The 21,922-nt window shown below is 52.2% G+C and overlaps 1 protein-coding gene across 6 annotated transcripts in view; it reads left to right on the top strand.

Annotated features, from left to right (window-relative positions):
- LOC140424825 (ATP-dependent 6-phosphofructokinase, platelet type-like) overlaps positions 1-21,922 on the top strand; it is a 147,413-nt gene that overhangs the window by 100,480 nt on the left and 25,011 nt on the right. For 3 of the 6 annotated variants that reach the window (XM_072508294.1, XM_072508296.1, XM_072508295.1), the window contains 4 exons: positions 10,116-10,186; positions 11,672-11,759; positions 14,966-15,118; positions 18,583-18,747. In XM_072508294.1, coding sequence (XP_072364395.1) covers positions 10,116-10,186; positions 11,672-11,759; positions 14,966-15,118; positions 18,583-18,747 — 477 coding nt within the window. Of the gene's footprint in view, positions 1-10,115; positions 10,187-11,671; positions 11,760-14,965; positions 15,119-17,505; positions 17,659-18,582; positions 18,748-21,922 lie in introns of all 6 variants that reach the window. The other 3 variants (XM_072508297.1, XM_072508298.1, XM_072508299.1) reach the window with 2 other exon arrangements.

Genomic DNA, 21,922 nt, shown 5'->3' on the forward strand with positions numbered 1-21,922 from the left:
CCATATCCCCCCCTCCCCCATATCCCCCCCTCCCCCATATCCCCCCCTCCCCCATATCCCCCCCTCCCCCATATCCCCCCCTCCCCCATATCCCCCCTCCCCCATATCCCCCCCTCCCCCATATCCCCCCTCCCCCATAACCCCCCCTCCCCCATAACCCCCTCCCCCATAACCCCCCCTCCCCCATATCCCCCCCTCCCCCATATCCCCCCCTCCCCCATATCCCCCCCTCCCCCATAACCCCCCTCCCCCATAACCCCCCCTCCCCCATAACCCCCCCTCCCCCATATCCCCCCCTCCCCCATATCCCCCCCTCCCCATACCCCCCCTCCCCCATACCCCCCCTCCCCCATATCCCCCCCTCCCCATATCCCCCCCCTCCCCCATATCCCCCCCCTCCCCCATATCCCCCCCCTCCCCCATATCCCCCCCCTCCCCCATATCCCCCCCTCCCCCATATCACCCATATCCCCAAGTAAATCCAGCCCTAACCTTAACCTCTGCAATGCACGCGCAACCGATGGCGTGCATTCATATACCTGCCTAACACTGTTGCCTTTTACCCCTGCCCCCCCCCCCCACAGGAGAAGCGCGCACACAACAATAGGGAGCATGTGAGGACTGGAGGAGGGCCCGCTGATGAGAGGCCACTGACCGTAGGAAAGGGCCCTGGAACTGGCTGGCGGACCTGAGGACCGGGAGGTTGCTGATGCAGAGGTCGGGGGCGTACTAGCAAGTGAGCCACCGACAGCCCGTCCCCATATCCCCCCTCCCCTGTATCCCCCGTATCACCTGATCACTGCCTGATGTCTAACCATGCATGCTTCATTGTGTATCGCAGGACCAAACGTCCAGGCACCCATCCCCGCAGATGCAGACCGCCCGCAGGATGCCCCTCGGAGACCACAGGAGACGGAGAGACCCGCACCCTCCAGCATGCGACGCCCGCAGGATGCCCCTCGGAGACCACAGGAGACGGAGAGACCCGCACCCTCCACCATCGCAGAAACACTCACCACGGTTGGGCACTTTAGTGATGAGGCGTCTGGTACACCCACTGTTGTGCACAACACAGCCGTCCCGGTACAGCAGGTGGAGGTAGGAGCAGCAGAGGGACCGGGCGGTCGGAGGGCAGCCCAGCCCAAGCGAACATCTGCCGCCCAGATGGATCCCGGGTTCCTGCAGTTACCACACCCACACATAGATCCGATGCAACCACCGACCCGGAGACGAGCGAAGAGGGTGACGGGCGGCTTGCGGCGGCTGCGGTCGCAGGTAGAGGAGTCCACCCGCGTCCAGGAGCTGGGAGTGGTGCCGGTCATGAGTGCCACCCAGGCTGACACCGCACGGGTGGCGTCCGCGGTGGAGGCAATGGGTGCGATGCTGTCAGACATGGGGAACGGTTTGCGAGGCCTGGGGCCTTCCGCGCAGGCGGCGTCTGTGGCCCAGGAAATGGCTGCCCTCTCACAGGAGGCCATGAGCCAGTGCCAGCGCCAGATGGCAGAGGCGCTCAACGCCATAGCCCAGTCTCTGCAGGCCATGGCCCAGTCTCAGCAGGCCATGGCCCAGTCTCTGCAGGCCATCGCTGAGGACATCGGCGCCAGTGGCCATGTGCGAGCCGGCGTCGCACTGTTTGCCAACCCCCTGGGCTCCATGGCTGCAAACCCCTGTCGATACCAGCACGGGCCTCCAGGACTGGCAGCGCCAGATGTCGGGGGGGCGTCGGATGGCTAGTCCGTTCGCATCCCCCACCCATGTCGATGCCTGGGGGCCATCGGGCACCCCGAGGGAGGAGGAGGTGGTGTGGTCCGTCCCGGCTCCCTCTGTAGGGGAGGTCCCGGTACACCGCAACACCTCGGACTCCTCCCCCCCCTTCCGTCCCAGGTGCATCGGGTGGGCAACGGGCAGGACAGGCTGGCAGCTCGCCATCCCAGTCACCCGGGCCGCAGCCTGGCCATCTAGGCCAGGACGCCCCAGGAAACGGCCACCAAAGGGATCCAGTGTCAGAGGGCAGGAATCACAGGAGTCCACCTCCAGTTCTCCTGTACATTCTGGGGAACCACGTAGACGTAGTCAAAGGGCCCGTAAGGCCAAACAATTAGACACTGAGTAAGTTGGCACGGGTGCAGGGCACAGATGAGTTTTAGGGGCTAGGGCACGTGCATGAACTCCTTTGGTTATTAAAGTCAATGTTACACCTACCGAAGCTGCCTTTGTGCTCTGTCCAAAGTGTGCGGGGGTGTCATGTACGTTGAGCGCAAGTGTGTGTGTGAGGGGTGGTCTTACCTCAGCCCCAGGTGAGTCTGCCCCCTTCCCCCTGGGCCGCCATCAACATCCCCCGGCAGAGGACGGGACCGTGCGCTGCAGTGTCACAGCCGCATGCAGGGATGGTCCGGGTGGATGGTGGTACTGTGGCCATGGGTCAGACATAGTCCAACGATGTAGAGCCAGGAGCTCATCGCAGGGCGGGTTGTCATCATCCTCCATGGCCTGCGATAGACACGCGTCCACCCGCAACTGTGTGAGCCCGGCCCGTTGTGCCGCAGGTGGATCGGCAATGGGGGGGGGGGGTGGTGTGCATGCGGGTGGTGTGCATGCGGGTGGGGTTGGGGAGGGGGGTGAGGGTGCTGGGTGGTTGGATGGGTGGGGGGTGTGGGTGGTCGGCTGTTGCCATGGTGTGCGGTCTGTGGCCATACTACCCGATTCCCACGCCTATCTAGTCAGTGAAGCGGGCGTCTATCAGTCTGTCCCGTGCCCGCTGGGCCAGCCGGTAACGGTGGACAGCCACCCGCCTGTGTCTACCCCGTCTGCCCTGACCATTGCCCCCGTCCCCTCATCTGGAGAGGACTGGGCCTCTTCCTGCTGCTCCTCCACTCCGCCCTCCTCTGCCTGCGGCACATCGCCCCTCTGCTGGGCTATGTTGTGCAGGACGCAGCACACCCCAATGATGTGGCCGACCCTATCTGACCGATACTGGAGGGCGCCCCCAGAGAGGTCCAGGCACCTGAAACGCATCTTCAGCACACCAAAGCACCTCTCGATCACTCCCCTTGTCGCTACATGGGCATCATTGTAGCGGTTCCCCACCTCATTGCGTGGCCTCCGTATAGGCGTCATCAGCCACGATCGCAATGGGTAGCCCCTGTCGCCCAGCAACCAGCCCCTCAGCCGGGGATGGCGTCCCTCGTACATGCCGGGGATGGATGACCGTGACAACATGAATGAGTCGTGTACATTGCCTGGGTGACGGGCGCAGACGTGCAGGATCATCATGCGGTGGTCGCAGACCACCTGTACGTTCATCAAATAGGTCCCCTTCCTATTAGTGAACACGGCCCTGTTATCTGCAGGTGGCCGCACGGCGACGTGCATCCCATCGATCGCGCCCTGGACCATGGGGAACCCGGCAACGGCAGAGAAGCCCACGGCCCGGGCATCTTGGCTGGCCCGGTCCACGGGGAAGTGGATGTAGCGGTGCGCCATGGCATATAGGGCATCTGTCACTGCCCGGATGCACCGGTGCACCGATGTCTGCGATATGCCGGACAGGTCCCCACTCGGTGCCTGGAATGACCCCGTTGCATAAACGTTCAGGGCCACTGTAACCTTGACGGACACAGGGAGAGGGTGTCCCCCGCCAGTGCCACGCGGTGACAGGTGTGCCAGCAGGTGGCAGATGTGTGCCACGGTTTCCCGGCTCATCCGGAGTCTCCTCCTGCATTCCCGGTCTGTGAGGTCCTGGTATGACTGCCGGGGCCGGTACACACGGGGCGCCCTCGGGTGCCTCCGTTGCCGTGGGGCCGCGACGTCCTCCTCCCCCTCCTCGTCCTGTCGGTCAGGTGTCCCTCCAGCCTGGGCGGCTGCCGCCTGCCCCTCTGCGGCAGCCTGCGCCGCCTCTCCGGCACGCTCCTCCTCCTCCTCCTCATCCACGGCAACATAGACATGAGCGGCTGCCACCACGGCGGCCAACATCGCTGGATGATCTGAAAACATGACCTCCACCCCGGCACGGACCTCCACCCCGGCACGGACCCCCCCCAACCTCCACCCCAGCACTGACCCCCCCCAACCTCCACCCCGGCACGGCACGGACCCCCCCCAACCTCCACCCCAGCACGGACCCCCCCCCAACCTCCACCCCGGCACGGACCCCCCCCCCAACCTCCACCCCAGCACGGACCCCCCCCCCAACCTCCACCCCGGCACGCCCCCCCCCCCCAACCTCCACCCCAGCACGGACCCCCCTCCCCAACCCCCAACCTCCACCCCAGCACGGACCCCCCCCCAACCTCCACCCCGGCACGGACCCCCGCCCAACCTCCACCCCGGCACGGACCCCCCCCCAACCTCCACCCCGGCACGGCACGGACGCCCCCCCAACTTCCACCCCAGCACGGACCCCCCCCCCCAACCTCCACCCCGGCACGGCACGGACCCCCCACCCCAACCTCCACCCCAGCACGGTCCCCCCCCCAACCTCCACTCCGGCACGGACCCCCTCCCGGCACTCCCCCGGAGTCCAGCCTACTCTAAGCACCCCCCCTCGCCGCACACACACACAACCCGAGACACACCTCTCCTCACGCAATCAGACTGCGGCCACGCCATTGCCTGCCCAGAGCCAACCCCCCAGGCCGTCACTCACCTCCACGCTGGTCGGCGTGAGCCTGGAGCACCGGGTCACGTCGATGAAAAGGAGGTTTGATTCACGTCGACGTGAACGGTCATCACGTCGACGGGACTTTGGCCCATCCGGAAGGGAGAATATCGGCAGGCCGAAAATCGGCTGCTTTGCGCAGACCCGTGACATTCTCCGCGGCAGCGGCGCCATTAACGCCCTGCCGACTTTTCTCCCTTCGGAGACTTCGGCAACCGGCGGGGGCGGGATTCACGGCGGTACGTTCATCGAATAGGTCCCCTTCCTATTAGTGAACACGGCCCTGTTATCTGCAGGTGGCCGCACGGCGACGTGCATCCCATCGATCGCGCCCTGGACCATGGGGAACCCGGCAACGGCAGAGAAGCCCACGGCCCGGGCATCTTGGCTGGCCCGGTCCACGGGGAAGCGGATGTAGCGGTGCGCCATGGCATATAGGGCATCTGTCACTGCCCGGATGCACCGGTGCACCTATGTCTGCGATATGCCGGACAGGTCCCCACTCGGTGCCTGGAATGTCCCCGTTGCATAAAATTCAGGGCCACCGTAACCTTGACGGACACGGGGAGAGGGTGTCCCCCGCCAGTGCCACGCGGTGACAGGTGTGCCAGCAGGTTGCAGATGTGTGCCACGGTTTCCCGGCTCATCCGGAGTCTCCTCCTGCATTCCCGGTCCGTGAGGTCCTGGTATGACTGCCGGGGCCGGTACACACGGGGCGCCCTCGGGTGCCTCCGTTGCCGTGGGGCCGCGACGTCCTCCTCCCCCTCCTCATCCTGTCGGTCAGGTGTCCCTCCAGCCTGGGCGGCTGCCGCCTGCCCCTCTGCGGCAGCCTGCGCCGCCTCTCTGGCACGCTCCTCCTCCTCCTCCTCATCCACGGCAACATAGACATGAGCGGCTGCCACCACGGCGGCCAACATCGCTGGATGATCTGAAAACATGACCTCCACCCCGGCACGGACCCCCCCCAACCTCCACCCCAGCACGGCCCCCCCCCAACCCCCAACCTCCACCCCAGCACGGACCCCCCCCCAACCTCCACCCCGGCACGGCACGGACCCCCCCCAACCTCCACCCCAGCACGGACCCCCCCCCCCAACCTCCACCCTGGCACGGACCCCCCCCCCCAACCTCCACCCCAGCACGGACCCCCCCCAACCTCCACCCCGGCACGGACCCCCCCCCCCCAACCTCCACCCCAGCACGGACCCCCCCCCCCAACCTCCACCCTGGCACGGCACGGACCCCCCCCCCCAACTTCCACCCCAGCACGGACCCCCCACCAACCTCCACCCCGGCACGGCACGGACCCCCCACCCCAACCTCCACCCCAGCACAGACCCCCCCCCCCCCCAACCTCCACCCCAGCACGGACCCCCCCCAACCTCCACCCCGGCACGGCACGGACCCGCCCCCCCAACTTCCACCCCAGCACGGACCCCCCCCCCAACCTCCACCCCGGCACGGCACGGACCCCCCCCCCAACCTCCACCCCATCACGGACACCCCCCCCAACCTCCACCCCGGCACGGCACGGACCCCCCCCACAACTTCCACCCCAGCACGGACCCCCCCCCAACCTCCACCCCGGCACGGCACGGACCCCCCCCCCCCCCAACCTCCACCCCAGCACGGACCCCCCCACAACCTCCACCCCGGCACGGACCCCCTCCCGGCACTCCCCCGGAGTCCAGCCTACTCTAAGCACCCCCCCCGCCGCACACACACACACACAACCCGAGACACACCTCTCCCCACACATTCAGACTGCGGCCACGCCATTTCCTGCCCAGAGCCAACCCCCCAGGCCGTCACTCACCTCCTCGCTGGTCGGCGTGAGCCTGGAGCACCGGGTCACGCCGATGAAAAGGAGGTTTGATTCACGTCGACGTGAACGGTCATCACGTCGACGGGACTTTGGCCCATCCGGAAGGGAGAATATCGGCAGGCCGAAAATCGGCTGCCTTGCGCAGACCCGTGACATTCTCCGCGGCAGCGGCACCATTAACGCCCTGCCAACTTTTCTCCCTTCGGAGACTTCGGCAACCGGCCGGGGCGGGATTCACGGCGGTACGTTCATCGAATAGGTCCCCTTCCTATTAGTGAACACGGCCCTGTTATCTGCAGGTGGCCGCACGGCGACGTGCATCCCATCGATCGCGCCCTGGACCATGGGGAACCCGGCAACGGCAGAGAAGCCCACGGCCCGGGCATCTTGGCTGGCCCGGTCCACGGGGAAGCGGATGTAGCGGTGCGCCATGGCATAAAGGGCATCTGTCACTGCCCGGATGCACCGATGCACCGATGTCTGCGATATGCCGGACAGGTCCCCATTCGGTGCCTGGAATGTCCCCGTTGCATAAAAGTTCAGGGCCACCGTAACCTTGACGGACACGGGGAGAGGGTGTCCCCCGCCAGTGCCACACGGTGACAGGTGTGCCAGCAGGTGGCAGATGTGTGCCACGGTTTCCCGGCTCATCCGGAGTCTCCTCCTGCATTCCCGGTCCGTGAGGTCCTGGTATGACTGCCGGGGCCGGTACACACGGGGCGCCCTCGGGTGCCTCCGTTGCCGTGGGGCCGCGACGTCCTCCTCCCCCTCCTCGTCCTGTCGGTCAGGTGTCCCTCCAGCCTGGGCGGCTGCCGCCTGCACCTCTGCGGCAGCCTGCGCCGCCTCTCTGGCACGCTCCTCCTCCTCCTCCTCATCCACGGCAACATAGACATGAGCGGCTGCCACCACGGCGGCCAACATCGCTGGATGATCTGAAAACATGACCTCCACCCCGGCACGGACCCCCCCCAACCTCCACCCCAGCACGGACCCCCCCCAAACCCCCAAACTCCACCCCGGCACGGACCCGCCCCCAACCTCCACCCCGGCACGGCACGGACCCCCCCCAACCTCCACCCCAGCACGGACCCCCCCCCAACCTCCACCCCGGCACGGCCCCCCCCCCAACCTCCACCCCAGCACGGACCCCCCCCCCAACCTCCACCCCGGCACGGCACGAACCCCCCCCAACCTCCACCCCAGCACGGACCCCCCCCCAACCTTCACCCCGGCACGGACCCCCCACCCCCCCAACCTCCACCCCAGCACAGACCCCCCCCCCCAACCTCCACCCCAGCACGGACCCCCCCCCAACCTCCACCCCGGCACAGACCCCCCCCCAACCTCCACCCCAGCACGGACCCCCCCCCAACCTCCACCCCGGCACGGCACGGACCCCCCCCCAACTTCCACCCCAGCACGGACCCCCCCCAACCTCCACCCCGGCACGGCACGGACCCCCCCCCCAACCTCCACCCCAGCACGGACCCCCCCCCCCAACCTCCACCCCGGCACGGCACGGACCCCCCCCCCCAACTTCCACCCCAGCACGGACCCCCCCCAACCTCCACCCCGGCACGGACCCCCCCCCAACCTCCACCCCAGCACGGACCCCCCCCCCAACCTCCACCCCAGCACGGACCCCCCCCCCAACCTCCACCCCGGCACGGACCCCCCCCCCCAACCTCCACCCCGGCACGGACCCCCCCCCCCCCAACCTCCACCCCAGCACGGACCCCCCCCCAACCTCCACCCCGGCACGGCACGGACCCCCCCCCCCAACTTCCACCCCAGCACGGACCCCCCCCCAACCTCCACCCCGGCACGGCACGGACCCCCCCCCCCCCAACCTCCACCCCAGCACGGACACCCCCCCCAACCTCCACCCCGGCACGGCACGGACCCCCCCCCCAACTTCCACCCCAGCACGGACCCCCCCCCAACCTCCACCCCGGCACGGCACGGACTCCCCCCCCCCCCCCCCTAACCTCCACCCCAGCACGGACCCCCCCACAACCTCCACCCCGGCACGGACCCCCTCCCGGCACTCCCCCGGAGTCCAGCCTACTCTAAGCACCCCCCCCGCCGCACACACACACACACAACCCGAGACACACCTCTCCCCACACATTCAGACTGCGGCCACGCCATTTCCTGCCCAGAGCCAACCCCCCAGGCCGTCACTCACCTCCTCGCTGGTCGGCGTGAGCCTGGAGCACCGGGTCACGCCGATGAAAAGGAGGTTTGATTCACGTCGACGTGAACGGTCATCACGTCGACGGGACTTTGGCCCATCCGGAAGGGAGAATATCGGCAGGCCGAAAATCGGCTGCCTTGCGCAGACCCGTGACATTCTCCGCGGCAGCGGCGCCATTAACGCCCTGCCAACTTTTCTCCCTTCGGAGACTTCGGCAACCGGCGGGGGCAAGATTCACGGCGGCCAACGGCCATTCTCCGACCCTCTGGGGGGTCTTTTGACTTATCGGAGAGGCTTAAATAGTTTAAGCTTTTATTTTAGCCTGATCAGCATGCTTGTTGTGTCACAGTTTTCCTTTTAAGCTAGTCCTACATTCTGCGATTTAGATTTGATCTACTTGACATTGCCACTTAGTTTAATTGAAATGTGTGCATCAGATTAATTAAAGCTGCAAGTGGCTTCAGTCTATGCAAGTGGTCATCACTAGTAGGAGAAATGTTTCTGCCTCTCTGTTTCTTATTCCTATGTAATATATGAGTGGAAGATTTACCATACAACTCTGCAGTCAATATAAATATAATTCTGGATTTTAGCCTCAACCTTGTCCTCCACTGTGCCAATAACCATTTCCTAAAGAACAGCCAATTATGTCAAGTTAATTGTTTATCATTGAGTGCTTTTGAGTCTGAGTTGAGTTGTTTAGTTGATTCTAGAGCGATGTACATAACTGCATGTTTAGGATTCCCATTGCTGTAATGACTTTGGGTGGGGGAATTGTTGGAGAGTGGGCTGGTGGTTGCTGACATCAACAGACATGATTTTGAAAGACCATTTAGCTAAGTAAAGATGAAATGTAACACACTATTTAAGTATAGTTTCGGGTGCATGTGGCATTGGTTAATTTTATAAATTGATTTTCAAAGTAGATTAATTCAATACTTTTCATATGCAAAATGAAGCTTAAACTGGGTGGCGCTTTAAGGGTCCAAATGGTTCATTTTCAAATGCAGTGTTGTCGCAAACATTTGATTCCATAATGTGTAGATAACACTGTCTTAGCTGAAGTAGTCTCTGATGAAGAGGACTTCGAACTCGCACGTGCAGTTGGTTAATAACCTCGTGTACTGCAGAATAATAGAACATACATTGATGCCTGAGATTTGCCATGAGACAAACAAACAAGGCAAGTTCCCAAACTCCGTTCGAGTAAATACTGAACAGAGGTGATTTTGTCATAGGGTAGTTCAGGGTTGGACCAATTTCATGCAGCCGTGTTTCTAACAAAGATTGAAGAATGGCAGCATGTTCCATGCTCTGCCTCACAAATGGGACACATTGCACAGCATGGAAGAATTTGAAGCCAAGGAAACAAAGATAAAGAATAAAAAAAGTTGAAAGAATACATTGCAATGACGATTTTTCTCCTCTTCCCTCAGATCAAAGAAATAAAATGGGGTGATGTTGGAGGCTGGATAGGCCAAGGTGGTTCTCTTTTGGGCACCAAACGGTAAATACGATGCTAAGAACGGTGTGTGTATTTGATCCAGAGCGAATACAAATGTAAATCAGTATACTTAAATGCCATTGTTTGAGAAATAGAGGAAGTTTGATTGCCATGTGATTTCAAATGCACTCTTCTATCATTGTAAGGGATCTGATCTATCCAGTTAATAGTGATTGAAGTTTGAGTCAATAGATTTTTTTTCGTAATTGAGATGGTTTGTTTAGCTAAGAAACAGGAGCAGGAATAGGCCATTTGATCCCCTGAACCACTCTGCCATTCGGTAAAACCTTGGCTTATCTGATGCGTTCTTAACTCATTTTCCTGCCCGGCCTCCATAATCCATGTGTCCCCTATCAATCCGCCTCGAGCATATTCAGTAACCTATCCTCCACTGCTCGCTTGGGGAGAGGAAACCAAATACTGACAATACTCAGGGAAGAAATTTCTCCTCATCTCTGTCTTAAATGGAGAGATTCCGTATTTTGAAACTGTGCCTCCTAATTCTAGATTCACCCATGGGGGGGAAACATCCTCTCAGCCTCTACCCTCTTATATGTTTCATAGAATAGAATTTACAGTGCAGAAGAGGGCAATTTGGCCCATCGAGTCCATATTGGCCCTACACAAACCCACACATCCCTGTAACCTCAACTAATCTTTTTGGACACTAAGGGCAATTTAGCATGGCAAATCCACCTAACCTACACATCTTTCAACTGTGGGAGGAAACCAGAGCACCTGAAGGAAACCCACGCAGACACAGGGAGAATGTGCAGACTCTGCACAGACAGTGACCAAAGCCGGGAATCGAACCTGGGACCCTGGAGCTGTGAAGCAACAGCGCTAACCACTGTGCTATCGTGCCGCCTCTCTAAACTCCATTAAGTATCGGCCCAACCGGCTCAATCTTTCCTCAAAAGACAACAAATAAGTTTACAAATAAGTTCTTGTATCTAAGAAAATAATTGCTGATCGTTTCTGTTAATGAAAGTAAGTTTTTTTTTTTACATTTTCAGTTCACATTAGAGTTTTGTAACTAATGACGAAAAGGAGTAAGGCTTTTTTTTGGTGGGGTGAGGATTGGATGTGAAGAGTGTGATGACTCTTGACAACATTACATGCGGGATCCTTGAGCCTTTAGCTGTGTTTTTTGGCGGTGTGCCGTTTGCTGGTGGTGGGATTCTCTGCTCCCGCCGCTGTCAATGGGATTTCAGATTGAGACCACCCCACGCTGCCGGGAAACGCTTGGGTGCACGTTAGTGGCCGGCGGTCCCAGAGAATCCCGCGGCCAGCGAAAGGGTGGAGAAATCCAGCCCACACCTTTTCGGGATCTCTGCCAACTCCTCAGCTAAACAAATTTAGGGTATGTTTGATTATTTCACCGCAGTGCAAAGGTTCTGCAAATATCCTTTGTGTTATACATTGCGACAGGATATAACTCAGTTGCCCCTGTTTGTGACGCACCTTTTATTTGTTCATATGTCACAGTACCCTCCCTGCGAAAAATGCAGAAGCCATTGCTGAGCAAATACGTTTGCATGATATCAATGCTATTCTGCTGATTGGTGGCTTTGAGGTAGGTGCTACATTTCTTCTATATTCTGAAACATGGTAAAATGCTATGTATAGGATTGAAATTTAAATGCAGTTCTCGAGCCAAGCGTATGAAAATAATTTGCTAAATCCGGAAAAAATACTCCGGTTTGCTGAAGGGCAGAAGAATCTTCAGTAATCTCATCCTGAAAATGGGTGCAATGATTTCCGACAATGTGGCTGACTAAATTGTGCTCTTCAAGTCTCTTCATAATATTCATACAGTCCAGAGTAGGCATTCTGGCTGGAATAACTAATCCTGACACAAAACTGCCTGTCATGTCAGACAAGCAGTGCAGCACGCTGTACCCGAATTGACCAACTCTCGTAATAAACCCCATCCATTAATTTTCCTACACCTGGTTGCAAAATTATAATTCTCACAGCAGCTAAAATACTATTAGCTTTGTAAAAAAAGACGTCAAATTTTGAGTGTTTTAGAAGGTCTGGAATATTTCAAATCAATAGTAATTGATGCTGAAACCATGTTGAGCTGAATTTATGGACTGAATCATAGAATTTACAGTGCAGAAGGAGGCCACTCAGCCTATCAAGTCTGCGCTGGCCCTCGGAAAGAGCACCCTACTTAAGCCCACACCTCCACCCTATCCCCGTAACCCCACCTAACCTTTTTGGACACTGATGGCAATTTAGCATGGCCAATCCACCTAACCTGCACATCTTTGGACTGAGAGAGGAAACAGGAGCACCCGGAGGAAACCCACGCAGACACAGGGAGAACGTGCACAGACAATTACCCAAGCCGGGAATCAAACCTGGGACCCTGGAGCTGTGAAGCAACAGTGGATGGGCAGGCACATAGATATCTATCTATGTAAAAGTGCTAACCTCTGTTCTACCATGCCGCCCTGACTTAAATGGTCAAGTTTCATTTACATTTTCACTATTCAGAATTGAATGCCACTGTGATGGGCGAATAACTTAACTATATGCAGCCAAACTCAATTTTCTGAATAACTACCCATGGTGATCAAAGAACAATACAGCATAGAAACAGGCCCTTTGGCCCTCCAAACCTGTACCGGTCATGATACCAACCTTGGCCAAAACCCTCAGCACATCCTTGTGCTGTATCCCTCTATACCCATCCTATCCATGTATTTGTCAAGATGCTTTTTGAATGACATTAATGTATCTGCTTCCACAACCTCCCCAGGCAACGCGTTCCAGGCACCCACCACCCTCTGTGTACAAAGCCTGCCTCACACATCTCCTCGAAACGTTGCCCCACGGACCCTAAACCTATGCCCCCTGGTGACTGACCCCTCCACCCTGGGAAAGAGTGCCTGCCCATCCACTCTATCCATGCCCGTTATAATCTTCTAGATGTCTATCAGGGCACCCCTCAACCGCCGTCATTTTAATAAAAAGAGTCCGAGTCTATTCAGCCCCTCCACATAGGCAGCACCCTGGTTAAGCCTCCTCTGCACCCTCTCCAAAGGCTCCACATCCTTTTGGTAGTGTGGCGACCAGAATTGTGCGCAATATTCCAAGTGCGGCCTTACCAATGTTCTGTACAACTGTAGCATGACTTGCCAGTTTTTATACTCAATGCCCCGTTCGTTCAATGAAGGCAAGCATTCTGTATGCTTTCTTGACTACCTTGTCCACTTGTGTTGCCACTTTCAAAGATCTATGGACCTGCACGCCCAGATCGCTCTGACTTTCTATATTCCGAAGAGATTTGCCATTTACGGTATATTTCCTCTCTATGTTAGACCTACCAAAATGCATTAACTCACATTTGTCTGGATAAAATTTCATTTGCCATTTCTCTGCCCAAGTCTCCAACCTATCTATTGGTCATCTTTCGACTTTCTCATTGCCCACCTCTCTCCACTTTATTGAGTTCTGCAGTTTTAGATCTTTACATGCAATTTGGAGCTATCCGCATGATAATAGTAAAAAGTGTTTTTGAGCCATTTCATAAGGAAGCACCTAGATTACCGTTCAGCGTGAACCTGACATGACAAAAGTTTCTGAGCTGGTAAAGCTCAGTACTGGCTCTAATTTAACAGCAACAGCACTGACTTCAGCAACCTGGAGAGACCAATGACATTGTGCAAAACTTAGAGACATTGTTGAGATGCTGTTGATCTTCACTGGCTTTGTGTCTCAATTGTCTAAAATAACAGAGGGATGGACTTTTCAAACTGTACCACTGGATCATTTGGTGCTGCTGTCCCTTTCACTGTCACATCTTTCATATCATTCTGATATTTAATCATCAAAATTAACATATTTTACAAGACCTGTGTCCAAGGCATTTTCTGTTGTTCATGTGATGGAACATTTTTGGTTTTGATTATAAAATGTATGCTTAGAATAAGATGATGAGTATTCAGGCAGAAATTTAGTCAAGGAACTTGGGTGATGTTATAAACAGCAAGACCAATGCTCCTGCAGTGTATGCCATACAAACTCCAAATATACATTACTGATGGAATTAAATGCATCCATACTTAATTATCATGTACCTTGCTTCAAATTCTTAGGACCTTGTTACAGTATTTGTGGCCAGTGAAGGATTGGAGAGAAGTGGCGTGGTTTTAAAATTAGACTAAATAATTTTAAAGGATAGTTTCATTGTAGTCTATATAAGTTTGTTAGGTGTCTGCAAAGTAACACCACTGGATGTTTTACAGGAGGGTACACCAATATATGGTAGATTTGACAGTGGATAATAGACTGAGATGAAACAAGGTGGGAAAAGGCCTGTGTGGAGCATATAAGCAGATGTAGACATGTAGACTGATCGCCTTGTTTCCTTGTTGTAACCTCCTGCGTAATTCTATGTAACTGTGCAACTGAGAACCCAATATATAACGATGTCTGTTTAATTGATGATGCAATTTTGTTTCCTTCCATAGAGTCATGCCTTCATGTTGAATGAGAGTGTTTGGTTGTTGGGAAATCACATGGACATGTCCATGTTGCTGGCCTAACTTCTTTCCGAGGTGCAGGAGGAAGGAAGGAGAGTAGGGCTGGGTGGTCACAGTGGGAGCCTGAAATGTTGAAAATAGATGCAAAATATTACCGTTTAAAATGTGTGTTATGTATTTTTTACCCAATGCGAGAGTGCAAGTGGTAGTGGGCTCCCCCTTTGGCCCTTGCCATATCTTTAATTTAACTGTTGTACATGCAAGCTAATGTGGATGTGCCCTCCAGGCATACCTGGGACTTTTGGAGCTGTCAGCGGCACGCGCCAAGTGTGATGAGTTCTGTATCCCCATGGTTATGGTTCCTGCCACTGTCTCCAACAATGTGCCTGGTTCAGACTTCAGCATTGGGGCAGATACTGCACTGAACGCCATAACCGATGTAAGTCTGTTTAGGTATGTGTGGTTACAACACTAACACAATGGTCCAAGTGATTATCTGAACTGCATTTGTTATCTGCTAGACCAGCAGGGTTCATACTGTTGTTCAAAACCACTTGCTTCCTTTTCAATTTAGTAACGCTCCATCCATTTTAATCTTGTTGACTGGTGCTTCACAGTGGACTGTTGGGAGTTCTAATTTCAGCCTAACCTTTTTCAGTTAGCCTCAGATTCTAACCTTTGTTAATGCCATTCCTGCCAGGGAAGCTAATTTTCAAGCTTTTTTGAGCTGACTTCCTATTCTTGGCAGCTCTGAAGTGATAACAATGAGTCTTTACTTATTTGAAAAGCACTGGGGTGAATTCTCCGCTGGCGGGATTTTCCATTCGGCTGGCAGTGCACGTCCGCCCGTAGGTTCCCCGGCGACGCGAGGTGGCCACAATGGGGTACGTCATTGTTCAGCGACATGAACGGAGAATCCCGCTGCCGGCGAGACATGGGTGGGGAGGCGGAGAATTCACCCCACTATATTTGCAAATTCTTATCCTATGCCTCTGAATAGCAGGAACTCATTAAAAATAGCCCCGGATACGTTCAAACCAGACACTAACATGACAATGTGTCTCATTGCTCCGAAATAGAAAGAAAGACTTTAATTTATAGAACTCTCTTCTCAACCAGCAAACCTCTTGAGCACTTTACAGCACTTTTGAATAGCCCCTGTTGTAATATGGGATGTGCATAACAAGCTCCCACAAACAGTGATGTGATAATGATCAGTAGATCTGTTTTTGTGGTATTGCTGGAAGGACTAATTTTGTCCTCCTTGGGCGGGGGTGGGGGAAGGAAGGCTTGGAATATTTTACAACAACCAGAGAGGGTAGAGGGTCTCGTTGGAAAGACAGAATGTCCTACACTGCAGCACTCCCCTTAGTACTTCACCGGAGTTGTCGGACTTGATTTGGGTGCACACGTCCTGCAGTAAGGCTTGAATCTGGAAACTTGTGACTCGGGGAGGTTAGTGCGCTATCAACTGAGTCATGGTTGACACAATAAACTATCATAGATTGCAGTCAATTCCCCCATCTAAAATATTTGTGTTTGGAATCCAAGAGATTAAGTGACTAGATAATACAGAAATGTTTATTTTCCCCAAAACAATTTGGTGCTCTTTGTGGTGTATACAACAGTATGACGGTTGCTAATGCTAGCGGATGATATTGCAGTTGGATATTGTTCAAGGTGGGTAAACTGAGGCATCCAGCGGAGTTTTAAAAAACTTTCAATATCTGTGTGCCAGCTCTGTCTGCTAAAACTTGTTAGCGGTTTTAGTTTTGCTTCATATTAATCACCACTGCACACAAGGCAAAATTTTCTCATTTTCCTGAAACTGCGCTAGCGTTAAGCTCGAGTCCTTGGAAGTGTTTTCATATATCTTGCCACAGTAAGAAATATACAGACTGAGAACATCCTAATAGGAAAAATATGTTGTCAGATCAAACATTGTTTCTGATCTCCTCATGCCCTCCTCACTCACGTGCCCTATGATCCACATTGGCTGCAGGTCCATCAATGCTTCAGATTTAAGCTTTTCTCCCATGTGTTCAGATCCCTCCATCGTCTTGTGGCTTCTTATCTCTGTGACTCCCTCCAGCCATACATTCCTCCAAATCTGGCCTTTTATGAATCGTTCACTTCTTTCACTCCAAGACACGATGGCTGTCCCTTCAGCTGTGTGGCCCCCCAAGTTGTGGAATTTCCTACCTAATCCCTTTTTCCCCTTTAGCTGAGCTTTTGGCCTCCTCTCTCCCAAATATCCCTTTGGCCCGGTGTAAATCTGCCCGATATCACTTCCAAGTGCCTCAGGATGTTTTCCTTGTTAAAGGCACTGCGCAAATGCAAGCTGTTGTTAAGTTAGTTGTTAAAACAAATGATTGATGTGATTTGCATCTGCCGAAGTTTCAATCTTGCAGTTTTAAATTCAAAGTGAGGCAAACCCTGTTAATTGCTCGTTCCATTTTAAATATTCCATGTCAATTTTTATGTAAGTTTCAAGATTATGATCAAGTGTTGCCTGAGTCTGTATCTAATCATTTGTGAGCTATTCTACACCTCTCTCAACTCCTGTGTAGACTTACTGGTACTCAGAATTTGCATTGTGTGACATAACTTCAAACTAAGCTTCAGGCTGTGTGATCTACTGTGAGCTTTCTTGTGCAGGTTTGTGTTGATTGGCAGACGCTTTGCATGCACTTGTGCTTGAAGTTTGTCTTTGTGAATGGGAAGCCAAACCTCTCCTCACATTGAAAGCAATATGATATTAAGCTACACTCTTGTGGTGTGATTTCCAAAAATAAGTGCTAAATTATGTTTGTTCTGGAAATCCAGGCTTTTGAAGCTTTGCTGCAAATACATCATGCACGCGTATGCATTGAAGAGTTTTGCATCCCAATATGTCTTGTGCCTGCTACCATAAGTAATAATATTCCAGGTAGTGATTTAACTATTGGTGCTGATACTGCTGTCAATGCCATTGTGGAGGTAAGTCTCATCTTTTTCAGTTTTAGTAATGGTGAGGCTAGCTGCAGTATAATTATTGTGGCTCTGTGCCAAGTGTGCTTGGCATTACAACATTTTTGTCTGACAGCGTTAGTGTTGCATGCTGTTTTGACTGTTGCTTTTGCTTTTCTCATCTGCCTAGAAATTCCCATTAATTTGCATAATCCATTTTGTGAAAAGGTGCAATTTTACAGGACTATAGTTTTTTTTAAGTGTTCTCCACTTTGAAGTAATCTGTGGGAATAACTAATTTGGACCTCTACTAAATTATCATGACTAAACACAAATTGCATTTTTTCTGTAATTTAATGGAAATAGCGCTATTTGAAGAAATAATATGAACACATACTCCTAATTCTGTGGTGAAATAAATGTTACTCGTATAAAATTATTTGCCTTTGTTGTGATATGCACCGCAGAAGTGAGTGTAAATATTCCATTGTTAAGAGTATAAATTGGACATTAAATAGTTTTCCGATGGTGTGGACTTCACTGGCTAGGCCAGCGTTTATTGTCCATCCCTAATTGCCCTTGGAAGGTGATGGTGAACTGACATGTGGTGTAGGTACACCCACAGTGCTGTTCGGGAGTAAACAATCAAATGCTAGCATTCATGTTGAGCAGCATATTTATCCCACGAAACAGCAATTTGGATAGCTGACTTGAAGAACCAGTGGATAATCTTGTCCATCTGTAAACACAAAATAATGTGTTGTTAATAACAAACTGTACTGGTGTATTTGAGAAAATGTTGAATGCCGCTGGCATTTCATATCATAAAATTATTTTCTGTAATCGCATTAGCCGATGAGTAACTGCGGATGATAAAACAAGTTGAATTGATTATGGACTGTTCTGCTCGATTTAGTTTGTGTCTGCCTTACTGACTTGATGTTTTCCTGTTAGACGTGTGATCGTATCAAGCAATCGGCAAGTGGAACAAAACGCCGAGTGTTCATTATTGAGACAATGGGAGGTTACTGTGGCTATCTAGCAAGCATGAGCGGCCTTTCTGCTGGTGCTGATGTTGCCTACATCTACGAGGAGAAATTTGACATACGCGAATTGCAGGTCTGTCTTTTACCTTTTTAGAAACAAGCATATTTGCTACAACTTGCCAACTGTAACTTTTTACAGACTTTACAATTTTAGACATGCCTTTTTCTTCATTCGTGTCACTAAAAGGTCAGCATTTATTTCCCCTGGGAAAGTAGTGGTGAGCTGCCATCTTTGGTTTATTGCAATCTATGTGGTATAGGCACTGTGTTGTAGGAAAAGAGTTCAGGGTTTTGATCAAATGAGGGACTGGCATATTTTCAAGTAAGGGTAGCACTTCAAAGGGAATTTGGGTGGTGTTGTTCAAGGGGGCAGGCGTTGTAGGTCTGGGAGATACTGTTTTGAAACCCTTCGCAAGTTCCTGCAGCACATCTGATAAATGGTACACCATTATTGCTACTGTGTGCCGATTTGGAAGGGGTGAATGTTTAAGATGCTGAATGGGTTGCAGATAAAGATCCCTGTTTTGTCCTCAATGGTGTGGAGCTTTTTCAGTATTTTCGGAACGACACTCATCCAGACAAGTGGAGACTATGCTGTCATATTGTCTGTGTAGGTTTATATAACACAATAGCATTATATAAATGTCGAGACGAGAGGAGTTAACCTCAGCATGTTGAACCATTGCACTTCCCTCACCCACCCTGGTTCTCTTTTCATGGTTCTGGTATGTGGAATCGTATCAGCTAATTTAGTGATGTATGCCTCCCTCCACATTTAGGTTCTTGGATACATGTAGTCTATTTTTAATCATTGCTTCAGTAGCTCTTGACACATCAGAGTGCTCTTTGAAACACACAGCGAATGTCATGGAAAGAATCTGTTTCATTTCGGACCTGAATGGCCTGTCTAAATAAGGAATTTGGTTATTGCTTTCCATTGTTACGATTGCAAACTAAACCAGGATGAGCCAGGGAAAGATTGTGGTATATCCGCCTCCTTCAGAAATGTTCAAAATATTCTACAAAGTCTCTCTCTATTCTTGACAGTACCCAGACGCATTTCAGTTGTGCATTCATGAATAGGAGTCCTTTGGTAAAACTAACATGAACTTTGTTCTTGGCAAATCTACTGTTTGTCTTTCAATCCTTTTCTTAAAACGTTGGTCCAGCTCCTTTAAGGATTGATCAAACGGATCATAAACTGCTTTAAGGTTCAATTCTGCTCATTTGCTTCATCTGTCTCCGGGGGTTTGCTGTGAATTCTCATTTGAAGCTGAGTTATTCTGTAGCCTCTGCTTCTGTGATTCTGGTTTAAAATCTGCTTGCAGTGTCCATATCTCATAACATTTGCATTAAATTTATTCTTTCATTTCTATCGCTGCTGTGTTTGTTCAGTTTATGTCGGTTCCTGATGTTTTTCCTCCCCGCTCCGAGCATGAATTTCTTATCCACAGTTGGATTCCACTTTCTTTCCGCAGTATGGCAACTTTTACATTCACTGTACCACGGTTCACGATTCTCCGAAATTGAGAAATATTGTGGCAAATTCTTGCTCAACTTGGTAAAAATGATCGGAATGGACTAATTCCTCATCCTGTGCAAATTAGTTTCATCTAGTGGTGGATAGAAAGATGAGCAGCAACGAAAAGTGAAAGTGCAATTGTAACTATACTCCTTTGTTAATTATTGGCAGAGAAAGCTTTATATATTTAGATTATAAATTCATTTAGAAGGTCATAACATTATTCCTAAGTCGATTACACAAACTTCATTTTTTTAAAAAGCAATCCTTTATATGGCCAGCAGATCCAGGGATATGATTACCATGGGCTGAATGACATTGCAAGTTCTCTTACACACTGAAATAAGCACTGCAGCTGGTGAAAGTCACCGACATTAGGCAGAGCTTTTATTAGAAAACAAAACAAAATGTTTAAAAAGCGTTTTTTTTTTTTTTTTTTTTTGCATTAATTCTCATAATTTTTGGACTTACTTTTTCCCATTCAAATGGAAAGAACAGTAAAGTCCTTTAATCGTATACCATTTACTTTTTAAATTCTTTTCATGGGATGTGGGGGTCACTGGTGAGGCCAGCATTTATTGCCTACCCCTAATTGCCCTTGAGAGGGTGATGACGAGCTGCCTTTTTGAACTGTAGCAGATATTTGATGTAGGTGCACCCACGATACTGTTGAGGAGTTCCAGGATTTTGACCCAGCGACAGTGAAGAAACAGCAATATTGTTTCAAGTTGGCTTGGAGGGGAACTTGGGGTTGGTGGTGTTCCCAGGCAACTGCCTGCCCTTGTCCTTCTGGGTGGTAGAGGTCGCGTGTTGGGAAGGTGCAGTAGAAGGTGCCTCGGTGAGTTGTTGCAATGCATCTTGTAGATGGTACACACTCTGCTGCCACTGTATATTTGTGGTGGAGGAAGTGAATGTGCAAGATGGTAGATGAGGTGCCAGTCAAGTCGGATGGTGTTGAGCTGCTTGAGTGTTGTTGGAGTTGCTTCTCTAGGCAACTGGTTTAGCACATTGGGCTAAATAGCTGGCTTTTAAAGCAGACCAAGGCAGGCCAGCAGCACAGTTCAATTCCCATACCAGCCTCCCCGAACAGGCGGCAGAATGTGGTAACAGTAACTTCATTTGAAGCCTACTCGTGACAACAAGCGATTTTTATTTCAATTTTCATTTTCATTTCATTATTACATCACATTCTTGACTTGTGCCTTGTATATGGTGGACAGGCTTTGGGAGTCAGGTAGTGAATTATTCACTGCAGAATCCCTAGCCTGTAACCTACTGTTGTAGCCACATTATTTACGTCTCGTCCAGTTCAGTTTCTGGTCAATAGTAAACCCTAGGCTGTTGATTGTGGAGGATTCATCAATGGTAATGTCATTGAATATTAAGGGATGATGGTTAGATTCTCTCTTGTTGGAGTTGCTCATAGTCTGACATGAATGCTACTTGCCACTTATCAGCCCAAGCCTAAATGTTGTCCACGTCGTGGACATGAATTGCTTCAATGTCTGAGGAGTTGCAAAAGGTGCTGAACATTGTGTAATCATCAGCTAACATCCCCACTTCCGACATTCTGATGGCAGAAAGAGCATTGATGAAGCAGCTGATAATGGTTGGGCCTAGGACACTACCCTGATGCTTTGTAATGATCTAAACTCCTTCAAGCAGATCTATGAGATGAACATGGAATTACATAAACTGCAATTGAGGGATTTTGACATATTAGATA

This window comes from Scyliorhinus torazame, chromosome 6, assembly GCF_047496885.1.
Source record: "Scyliorhinus torazame isolate Kashiwa2021f chromosome 6, sScyTor2.1, whole genome shotgun sequence".
Taxonomy (NCBI): domain Eukaryota; kingdom Metazoa; phylum Chordata; class Chondrichthyes; order Carcharhiniformes; family Scyliorhinidae; genus Scyliorhinus; species Scyliorhinus torazame.